At 38.0% G+C, this 12,172-nt stretch overlaps 1 protein-coding gene across 1 annotated transcript in view; it reads left to right on the forward strand.

The window, feature by feature from the left end:
* man1a1 (mannosidase, alpha, class 1A, member 1) overlaps nucleotides 1-12,172 on the forward strand; it is a 107,430-nt gene that overhangs the window by 33,757 nt on the left and 61,501 nt on the right. Inside the window, exons 3-4 of the mRNA XM_079889371.1 lie at nucleotides 3,968-4,083; nucleotides 11,753-11,833. Of these exons, the coding sequence (XP_079745497.1) occupies nucleotides 3,968-4,083; nucleotides 11,753-11,833 (197 nt within the window). The remainder of the gene's footprint in view (nucleotides 1-3,967; nucleotides 4,084-11,752; nucleotides 11,834-12,172) is intronic.

Consider the following 12,172-nt stretch of genomic DNA (forward strand, 5'->3'; position numbering starts at 1 on the left):
GTTGGAGTTTGACTGAGAAGTCGGTGTGTTATTAAATTAGCTTCATAGGCTTTTAAGCTTTGTGTCCCATGTTTTATTATTTTCCGTGATGTCAAATGTTCATTTCTTTTCAAAATGCCCTGCCAGATAATGTTCTCTGAATTACTGTCCAGTATCTGTCTGCCCAGAATAAACAGGCAGGATTGTACCACCTTGCAGATGCTGCCAATGTCAATTCCCTGCCAAATAGCTCTGGAGGTCAACCTTCATTTCGATAATACCGTTTCCAGGAGGTTCTCTTCTGGTAATGGCTTTCTTTCAGATCCCAAATGAGCGACCATCTGTTATACAGGCCTTGCTGAGATGAGCTCCAACACGTGATGTTACCGTCAAACATTAAGTATCTTGTTTGTTTTTTCCCTGTTTTAGAATGGCTATTTGTTGGTCTCATTGATTAAACCATTGCATGCAGTGGGGTGGAAGATGGTTCAATAGTTGATTGTAATTTCGACGTTGGATTGTTATCGTCTTCGATCCACAACCTTCTCGAGGGGTAAAGCGTTGATAAGATCAAGTCTTTGTATTGAAAGACAAGCAGGCTGGTATCCTATCACCTCTAACCTAAGGGTCACAACATGCTCTCATCAGGTTCAGCAATGATTCATGATGGTGGATGGCTTTATCAGGTCATTAAGTGCCTGGATTGTAATTTACCAGTGTAATTGGTATTGATAAGGTCTGTGTATAGTGCCTAAGAGTCTCTCCTAAACCTGTGCAGTGGACTTCCCTGCGGATAAGATTGTATATTCCTGATTCGGGTCAGCATTCAGAGGGTAAAACCAGTCATGTAGGAGAAAAGCTTTTGGGACGTGAATGTCTAACCGAGGGCTGTATTGGAAAGCTTCATAGTGAAGTGATTTATGACCTTCTCACACTTCCTCACTGGGGTTTTCGTCCTCAAGGGCCTGTTTGCAGTGCACAAATATGCTGTCCTTTCACCTACAGTGCAGTTTCTGCCTTGAAGGAGATTTTGATTTGCGTCGTCTCTGCATAGAACACCAATATTTGCTTACTCTTTGCATCTTATTTCAACTGTGTGCGCGGAGTATTGTGTTTAAGGTATATGGAAATCGTTGGCTTAAGCAGAATGTGAAGCTGTCAAAAGGTGGTTACACTGGATACACTAGTGTAGTCATATAGCCATGCTGATTCTGATATCTTTACAACTTGCCACATAAAAAATTACATCAGCATCTAGCTTTCTCTATTTATCAGGAAGAAATTGCACTGTGCATTGTTATACTGTGAACTTAATTTTTTTCATTGATTTTTCTTTCTCTGTATGTACTGCATATAGATTTTTGTACTTTTACATTTGCGTATTAATGTATAGATGTGTTATTTTTCACAAAAGGCAGGCCACTAGGAACCAATGAACATCTACGAAACCTACAAGTCGACCATATTAATACACGCATGCCTTCATTCTGTGCCTTCAGACTTTTCACCTTTACTTGTGAATGGTTTTGTACTCCGGTCTTGTAGTTCAGCATGATGCAGTCTCATCCTTGTCTGTTTTCCTGGCTTTTACAAAGTGTAGCTTACAGTAACCAGTGATTTTGATTTAGGGAGTAGGGTTGTAAGATAGAAAAATGATTTTAAACCAAAGTAGTCTGAGTTGAAAAAGTCACGTTGGACCATAAACCGACATTTTATGAGGGTGCAATTTAACAGCACGATGACAGTTCTGCCTAAAGAACAGTGTTCCTGCAGGAAACAAGAGGGAGGTCACTTTGCACATTTTTATGGTGTTTTGTCTGGTGTTCACCACATCCCATTTCCTGTTTCTTTTGACACCTCGTTGTGGTCCTCTTCTACTTGTGGATCTCCCACATGCTTTAAACCCAACAGAGTCATTTCTCATGTGTTTCTCCTGACAGAATTTTGGAAGTGAGATACACTTTTTTTTCTTTTTTTTTTTTTTTTTTTGTAAAGAAAAGCCAGAATTGCGAAAGTAAATACATAAGACATTATTTTTTCCTGTTCAAAAACTTCTCCCCGTCTAACTCCTGCAATAACTTCATAGCGTACTCTCTTGGGAGATTATTCGTCATTTCATTGGCTCTAGCAACAGTCAATGTGGAAAAGATGTGTGATCGCTCTGCAGGAGGCGTTTGAGATGTTGCGTACATATATTGCACACAATAATTCTGTCATGTTGCGTCTTCAACTTCACTAGAAAGAGCCTGGGCTGTTAAATGAGGAACACAGCTGGTTGGCTGCTTTGAATTTGTTGAAGGGGGTTGCATGCAGTGCCTGACTAATAATTAAAGTACAAGAAACTGTCGCCCAACCTGCTGTGTTTGTAATCAGTACAAATGCAAAAACTACAACGAATGTCTTTTGTTGTTGTTGAGGAGTGTTCCAGTTACCATATGCTATTGTTTTCCTTCCCTTTCCCCACTTAAGTTTGTGTTGCATAACATCAGCACCCTAATTAGCTGCATTCTTTTTTTCTTTTTATCATGTTGTCAGAGAAGCTTGCTGAGTAATGCTGCCTTAAATGGTTGTGTGAAATGACCTAAAATAAGACCAATTAGTAGTTAAGGATTATTTTTTTATTTGTATTATGGGGACAAAATGAAATCTGCAGCTTTAAATGAAAAACAGAAGTGTTGAAACCATGGCCAAGAGCGCATGCTCCGAAACAATGATCCTAATACTATTTCTCCCTCTTCTCTCGATCAATGGTTGCTCTTTTTCTTAATTGTAATACAATTAGAATTAGAATTGTTCTGAATTGCCAGATGGACGGCAACAGTTCAAAGAGGTTGTGTCCAGGGTAAATGGAGTCTGTGAGATGTTTACCTGCCCTCTTCCTCACTCTGCAAGAGTACAGATCCTTGAATGTGGGCATGGGGAACACCATTAATCCTTTCAGCAGTCCGGACTGTCCGTTGTAGTCTTCTGATATCTGATTTGGTACTGTAGCTGAAACAAAGTGAAGTGCATAGTACAGACTCAATGACTACTTAATAAAACTGGGTAAGCAGTTAAAAGTAATTCAGATGAAGTAAAATATATGATAGCATTCTAAAATAATTAATGAATTAATAATTTAAAATATTTTTTTATATATAAAATGTATTTTATAAGAAATTAAACTATTCGAGAATGCATAAAAATTAAGACAGAAATATTATTGTTTATTACTGTGGTTGTTTATACTACTACTACTACTACTACTACTACTACTACTACTACTACTACTACTACTACTAGCCATCAAATTGTTTTAAATTAACTAAAATAAATCTTAATTTTAATTCTAATAATAATAATACACTACTAATATAGCATCAAATTGTTTACAATTTAACTCAGATTTGTATTATTTTTATTTTTATAACAATAATACTATTTTTAGTATAATATTACACATAGCATTTTTTATATTGTATTATTTATATGATATAACATCTACATTTTAATGCGCAAACATGTTGCGGGTTTTCAAGTCATCAGTGTCCCAGTGTTTAGTGGATTCGTATTAGTGTTCTTGATAAACTGATTCACATCATATGAAACTAAGGAGCCCAAGTCCAAGTCTATGAAAGGCTAAATGTATTATGTAAACTGTATATTACATCACCAGAGACTTGTTGAGTGTTTCTTTTATCCAGGATGTTGTTTTCGTGTCATCTACTAAAATACAGAAGTAATCTGACATGGCCTGATCTGTTCATCTTAACCTTGTCTTCTCTTTGAGGGTGTTGACTCGCAAGGTTTGTATTTGTTGTAGTTGGGGTTTGTTTGCTCTCTAGACAAGATTTTACCTTAGGCAGGGAATTAGTGACCATATCTCAGAGGCTCTGAGGTCTTTATCATTGAGCTATCGGTTTTATTTCAAGCTACCGCTAGGCTCTGATCCTAGAGGTAATCCCACAGGAATTCTTCTCTAATGGTTTGTTGTCGTATTTATCCACAGGTAGTCTCAAAGGAGCCACCATTGTGGATGCACTGGACACGCTCTACATTATGGAGATGTATGACGAATTCGAGGCTGCTACTGAGTGGGTGGACAGGAACCTAGACTTTAACATGGTAAGACTCAAGCCTTTTATACTCATTTCTGATGATACAGTTGATTCTTATCCGTACAAATACTTCCTTGCTCTAAAATTTCCTCTGAATAATACAACAGAATCAGAATAATGACTTTTTGATAAGGCTTTGAAAACGTCGTCTCCAGCGCTGACGGAGTGTCTACTAGCATCACCGCTTGTTAATCTGCCAATAAGACTCTGACTCACGACTCTTGGTGTAATGTATGAGGAGACGCTCCACATTCTCCAAGCTTCATAAACTATCTTCTGCATCATGCTTTCTCCCATTTTTTCAGCAATACATTTTAATTCCAGACTCCCAGCCCCTGAACTTTGATTGTTTACTCCATGATTTGCAGTTCAGTTCACATGTTTTCCAAAAACAGCCATGTCAGCATGACTTAAATGGGTCCTATCATGAGGAATCATTTTCTGTATGATATTTAAGAAGAAATGTTTGAAACGAACAGCTAAAATGTGTGATTTGATCGTTTTAGTATGTCTGTATGGTGCGTTTCAGTCCATGACACAATGTAATAAATAGAACTAAGCTAAAGCGTCTGATATTGAAGGATGGGGCAGGTAAAAACAAACCCTTAGCTAATGTGTGATCAGATTATATTTATACTTATTCACACTTCTGTTCAAAATTATATTTAAAATATTTTTTTCTTTGAAAGGAAACATTAAATTGATCAAAATATAGAGGCCTAAATGTTAAAAAGAAATATGTGGGACAAAAAAAAAAAAAAAATCATCAATAATACTTCAGTAATATGAGAAGTGCTTAACTATTTCGTCTTCAGAACTGCACCCAGTAGGGAGAATAGAAGACCTGAGACCAGCACTGAAGGCATAAATCTGATTAATCATAAAGACAATGGATAAGTGAATAGTAAAAGGGAATCAGTACTTTATGCAGATCACTCCAGAAATCACTAAACCAAGTTAATGTACAAATTAAGACATGCAGGATAAAGTAGGCAAAAAATGATGCTTTGTTTGATGTGGCTCTTTTAGGCATTTCATTAGACATTCTGCAGGGGTTTACATTTAGTTAAGCATCGGAAATTCTTCAGTACATCCTACCGCCTCAATTTAAGGCAAGAGAGAAGACTGTATCTGGGTCCAATGCTTTAATGAAGAGTGTTAAACAACTTTTAATTGAAAGGCTTTTCTTTCTACCCTCAAGCAATTCCAACAATGAAAGAGTCCACAAAAATCCCCTGTGAAACGGTTATTAATATTCAGCTTGTCTCTTGAATACTAAGCAACTCTTTTCGGATGCACTTTTTTTTTGTGGAATAATTGTAGCCATTGTAAGTTTAGTCATGCTGCTTTATTTGACCTCCACTATCATCCGGTTATCTTTGAGAAGCTAAAAGGTGTTTATCTAAGTAAAGGCTATCAGCAAATCAAGCTTACATTATCATCCAGAGTATAGTTTCAGATCAGTTCAAAGGTTTTCCCAAAGTGGTCCAATCTCTTTGGCGACTCATTGATTTATATTAGGAGATATGATTAATCTTGTTTATCCTTGCACATAATCTCAGCATTTTATTTGTCTAGCATTTTTTGTTAAATCAGGTCATTCCTGAATCCTCATTACCACATTCAGTTGTTTTACAAGTTCTGGTCAGATTGCTTTACAGAGAAATCTGACCCTGGAACTGAACTGAGGAGGAGAGCCACTTCTCTGTATCAACAGCCCTGATCTCTCATCTTTTATGCTGTGGGATTCTTTTATTCCTGTAAAAGCCAGCATCATCGAAGGTCAGATTCACAGACTGCTGTAAAAGACCGCTGTGTTGCAATGACCACAAATCCCAACTGGACTCGAACCCGAGTGAGATAACCTTTCAGACAGAGACACTATACTGCTGAGGAATCGAAAAACCTCATCAAAAGCATATAAATAGAAAATCCCTGCCCTTTTTATAAGGATTACCAATCAGAGATATTAGATTCAGCACTCAAACACAGTGTGGCTCGTTGTGTCCATCCCTCTCCGTTCTCTATAGTGCAGGCTCATCTGAAGTATGCACTGCATACAGTTCATACATTGCACTGTATGAACTGTATACACACCGATTCTTAATAAATCTGTCAAAGATATGCAGGCTAGAGAGTAGCTAATGATTTTCTTTCTCTTTTTTTTATTAACATTAACAGCATAGACAACAGCAGGATGGCCTATAGAGGCAGAAAGACTGAGCAGCAACATTGGTTTTTAGCGTGAATGCCGCGAAAAACTCACAAAACGCATCTAAAATGGGAAAGAGCTTTGAGATTGAATGAATAAATAGATTTGACTTGAAATCTGAGGTATATTTTTAAAGACTGCCGATAGCTACGGAATAGAGAAGCAAATGGATCACTGCAATTCATAGAAACAATTGGATCCAGGCAGCGACAGATGGATTTGCAGTCATCATATGCCAATATGCTAAATTTTGGAGTAAAATCATAGTCTATATATTGTATTGTTATATATTGTATTGACAACTCGTCAATTAAATATTTACTATCGTATATTCTGCATAATTGGGTGTTTTTAAATAAACGGACAAAAAACGATACAAGTTTTAGGGCTGGACGATATGGTGATATAAGTGATCACCCGGATTTAGACCTACCTATATTGTATTTAAAGCGTTCACAGGCAAATTTGCTTTATGTATTTCCCCGGCATCGAAATCAGGCACATATAAATGTCAGGAAACACAATAACTGACTGTATGCCAATATCCACGGATCACTGGATCTTTGGTAAGCTGTAAGGAACACCATATCGAGTCCAACCTTTAGTTTAAACTGATAATCGTTCGTTTTACTCACACTTCCACAGTTTCGCCTATTAAATCCAGTCATGCAGCAGCTCTTTTGCCCCTCATTCCGGCTGGAGGGGCGTGTTCCGACAGGAAAGTGATGTCAATGCATGCCCTCTATATGAGGCTGCTTTCACTTTAAGAACTTATGCATGGATACAATATAATGGTAATTTCGCTGTTGACTTTCACTTTAAACATAATTGGCTGTGTTTATGTGAAGACTCACCAAGATGGTCATTTAGACGCATTAATGTGTGTATTTGACCATTCAAGCACAATAAGCTGGCAAAGTGAACTGAATTCAGAACTCATGGGCTTCGGATGTGCGCTACAGAAAGCCTCCTGTCAGAACAGAATTCAGGTCTCTTTTGTAGTTTGTGCTTTTCATAACACATCATCAAGCACGTCCTGCGCTTTTTTTCTTATTCATCTTTTTTTTTTTGCTGCTCTGTCGCATCCTGTTAAGCAGTTCTGCGCTACACAGATGTATTTACAAATGGATAAACTATATGGAAAAACCTCTCTTGATTGGCATCGCCATATTGCCCAGCCCTACTCCGTGCCTCCCCTAACATGCTCTCGTCTCGTGCCCCCCTGGGGAGGCGCACCCCAAACCCCTGAATTAACATAAACAGTTTTCTTCGACATCTAGTCTGTATCATAACTGTGCTTCTGTCTGTTGCAGATGGATTTTATTTTTTAAATACCCATATCATTCTCTCTAAGGGTTTTCCACCCTTTCCTCATCAGTATCAGCGATTCGGTTGGCTTTATATTTTTCGAAGCGAAGCAAAGTCTTAGGCAGCTCTTTAATAATTGCAGAGTCTGTGGAGGTTGTGCATTGCTGCTTTTGCCTCTTCTAACTTCTACTGATTCCCTATTGACTTTGTACATATTCATGTGTACAGGGAGAAGATTGCAGAAGTGAACTTCTGACATGTCTTGTGGAGGTTTTTTGGGGTATTTTTGACCCACTTTTTTGTTTTACACATCAGTCTATGTCCCTTCTGCCGTGAATTTTTCAGGCTTTACCACTGGTTCAATAGTTACCATTTATTCACACAAAGTTATATCCAGTTTTATCCAGAATTTTACAGTATTTACTTTTTTCGCCCCGTTTAATTTTTTTCTCCAAGTTGACATGTACAAGAAAGCCTTTGTCATGGTCTTTTTGTGCCAGTTCCTGACTGGTACCTCTATGACCTACAAAAGGGTTGAGCCATCATCCGGAAACATCTGGAGCCCTCTTGCAACTGGAACAATATAAGCATTTGAGAGGAGGCTCTCCATTGGGGCTTTTGCACCGAAGGACATTTTCATAGTTTTTATAACTATTGGTGGAAGTACAAGGTTTTTTGGTGTGTTTGCGCTGCAGGAAACTGGGAACAAATTTAGTTACAGAATAGTTTACTTCAGAGTAGGATCTAACTTAGCACAATAAGAACTACACTGATGTAAGTACGTTAATCAGCTGAACACATGCCATATGAAACATCCAGCCACCATTGCTGGGTAAAAAGCTGTGTAAATGGTTTACTTCTACTTACTCCATGAACTAACTAAACAAACATGAAAAACCGCGATAGACAGCATTTACATGTCACGTTGCTCTCTTATCTCAGCCTCTGATATGTAGAACTGCAAGTTGTCATAGGAGATTTCGTCTCTTAGCCTTGCTGGTTCAATTACACAACTTGTACGTCTACATTCCGGGCCCTATCACACACCCAGCGCAATGTAGCGGCAGGCGTGACGCAAGTGTTTCTTGCTAGTTTCAGCCCGACGCAGTTATCATTTTCACGTTCTGCATGTTATTTAAATAGCAAATGCATTAAAAACGAGATGTGTTCAGGCGCATTGTTGGCGCGTTGCTATTTTAAGGAAACTGAAGTGGACTGCGCCATTGACCAACAAAAACCTGGTCTAAAGTCAATGGCGCAGTATTATTTTTGTTAATTAAAGGGTGCATTAGTAATGTGCCCCTATAGGGGGGTGCACAACGCATGTACACTCTGCTTATTAAACACTCAGGGACGCGCAGCAGCACACAAACTAGCCAAATATTAAAAATGAAAGGATTACAATGTAAACGATTATTATTTTGAACATAAGGATATGGTGGAATCTGGCTTATCCCGTAGATGGTGCTTTAACCTCGCACACAAACTGATCTGTTTCCTCTCTGGAGAAGCGTTCAATCTTTCCGCTTGCAAATTCCACTATGTAAATAGTGGCACGAGCGCAACTGGCTTTTAAAGGAAATGGGAGATGAGACTCTGGTTGGTTTATTTCACGTTACGCCCAAAACACACCCATTACTCATTAAGAGAATAGGGACAATCCTTTTAGACCATGCACAACGCGCCGAACATTTTTCCCTTCGTTAAACTAGCAAAAGTGGATTCGGACACGCCCTAGGTGCATGTGCGCCGTGTTAATTAGACCATGCGCTTAGATCGTTAAAATAGGGGCCTCCATCTCTGTTATCACAAAACCTATGACACACCACAAAAACAGCTCTGATCACGCTGTCCTCCATCCTCTAGTTGTTGATGTTGTTAAATGACGTTGCTGTTGGCCATCTTACGTCACTTTAGAGTTCCTACTGGTGTTGCGAATGCAACCAGGAAAATGGTCCTCAGGGAAAATGTAGTTCTTGGCGGACCGCCCTGGTGGCTAGTTCCTATAGCTGAGTTCTTATCGGGTGCAAAAGCCCCCATAACACCCCTAACCACCCCTAGACATCAGCCATTTATCTTGCCCTGAACTGGATATTTACCAATGTGATGCAAGATATGTCTCTGCTGCGCCACCTGTGCACCATTATGAAATTGTTTTGATAGTGTATGATAGCACTTTCCTATGCTAAGCAATAAGTGGGTCATTTATTGTTTGGTTGCCCAGAGACACAAATAATTCACCTCATGAACCGTCAGACAAGACCACAGATGTCTTGCTGTGGTCAGACTGTTTAACATCAAATGACAAAGGCTAAATGAGAATTGCGGTTTGGTTTCATGCCACAGGTGCCAGATTGGACTGAAATAATCACAATCTGAAATATTGATGTAATATAATGTAAACCGTTCCAGCTAAACCTGCTGTTTGGTTGAGGGCAGTTTTTTTTTCTTTTTCTTTCTTTTTTTTTTTTTTTCAAATGTTATAAAACCGTTGTTCTCAAACTTTTGAGGCCTAGTATCACCTTTTTTCAAATTGGCACTCTGCACCAGCAAGAGAACATTACCTATACACAATGTAAACATGGGCTATGCATGAGTTTTAGGTGCACAAAGATATATTGCAATTAGAATGAGAAATTAGAAATGAATATATATATATATATATATAATTAATTATAATTTAATTAATTAATTAATTTACTATTATGTTGTTTTTAATATATGTGACCCGTGCTGGAAAATTGAGTCGGAATGCGTACGGGATATGTACGGTTTTCACAAAATAATTTGTTCATTTAAGCCCTCATCTAGCTATCCTAGTGCTCCAAATAGCAATTAAACATCTAAAAGTATCTTTATTTGTATGTTTTCTGAGAGGAGTACCTTTCCTTTGTCCATGAAAAATGCTGATTTCTCTGCTCTCTTCTTGACGACTGGCGCTTCCCCTCAGCACAAGTTTGGTATCGTTTTAAAGCGTGGCATTCCAACTTTTTGAATATTCATATCGAATTCTCGATGGCATGAATCTGAACCAATGGAATGATTTTCATACTCATGCTTATGTAAACAAAACGATCTTTCTCGCGCTGACCGAGACATTCGAAGCGTGCGCACAAAGACACCTCAGACTGCGCACGATCCCGATATATACACAGAATTGCAGTATTTCAAAATATCTGTCTTGGCGAGTATTCACGCAAACATTATCTTTTATGTCTTAAGTGAACTTTGGTTAATCGTTGGGGAAGAAAAAAAAAAAAAAACATCTGATGTGTAACATTATATTAGATCCGTGCGGTACAGTAGGTCAGAATATATGCCGTCTGTTTCATTAATGTTAATCAAACAATTGTGGTATCATTTGAAAAAAGTTGAAAATATATATATATTTTTTTTTTCTAAAGATATTTGGTTTTGACTTGGTTTGTGACAAATTTGGTGTTATTACCAGGGATTTTAAGGTATGGTTGTTAAGTGATTTTGCTTTGACAGGTGTAGCTCAGTCATCATTTTTGAAAATGTACTCATTTCTTCTACTCATTTTGCCATAAATAATATACTGTACAAGTGAAAACTGAAAATATATGATTAAATACTGTAAATATCCAGGGTTGTACTGTTCCACCTGTCTTGAGAACCACTGGTATAAAATATATTTAATATAATATTGTTAGAGATGTAATAGGATAAGTATTCTCTACTGCAGATAAATATGATAAGTATAAAATCAAAGAGGTTTTCTATTGAAATATTAGATTTTATCTATTTATTTAATTTGAAGATACTGTCTGGAGCATTCTCTCTTTATAGCTTTGTATCCTGTGAGTGATGTTTTTGTTCATGTAACATGCATTACGGTACCCCTTTACCCAGCATTCACGGTTTCTCAGATCTGCTGAAAATATCTGCACTCAGATTTCACCCTCCTGTGGGAGCTTGTTTGTATCTTTGCTCAATCCCAGCAGAGCTTTATCAGCTCTGTTGTATTGTTTCATTTCTTTGTTTTTGGTGTGTGAGGGTGAAGTGTGTTTGTAGTACACACACTTTTTTTTTTTTTTTTCCTATTTTTACAGTCTGTAATTCAAGGTGAACCAGTCACATTGTTTTTATGAGCTTAAATATTCACCTCTTGTTTTTCTGTGCTTTATTCCCTCAGAATGCCGAAATATCTGTATTTGAAGTGAACATCCGTTTTGTCGGAGGCCTGCTGTCCGCCTATTATCTCTCAGGCAAAGAGGTATGTAAACCTGGAGTGTACAGATTTTTTTTTTTCATGTTTTACCAGACTGAATGTGTGTTTATGGCCAAAGGATTTGATAGCAAGCTGGCTATAATTGACACGCTGCCTGAAGGAAGCTTGAAGCCTGTAGCTGGCATTTGTTCTTGACTCCTACACGTTTTAAGACACAGATTTCCTAAATCTTTGTATGCAACTGTTGGAAATCAGTGACATTTATAGTTGGCAGGGCACAACATACCACTCAGGAGAGCCACAGGGGCCTTAGGTCTGTCTTCTCCCGGTGGTCCGGCTGTTTGCCTGGTCGTTGAGCCAAGTCAAACAAATACACACACACAC

This window comes from Squalius cephalus (genome assembly GCF_949319135.1).
Source record: "Squalius cephalus genome assembly, chromosome: 12".
In the NCBI taxonomy this organism is placed as follows: Eukaryota; Metazoa; Chordata; class Actinopteri; order Cypriniformes; family Leuciscidae; genus Squalius; species Squalius cephalus.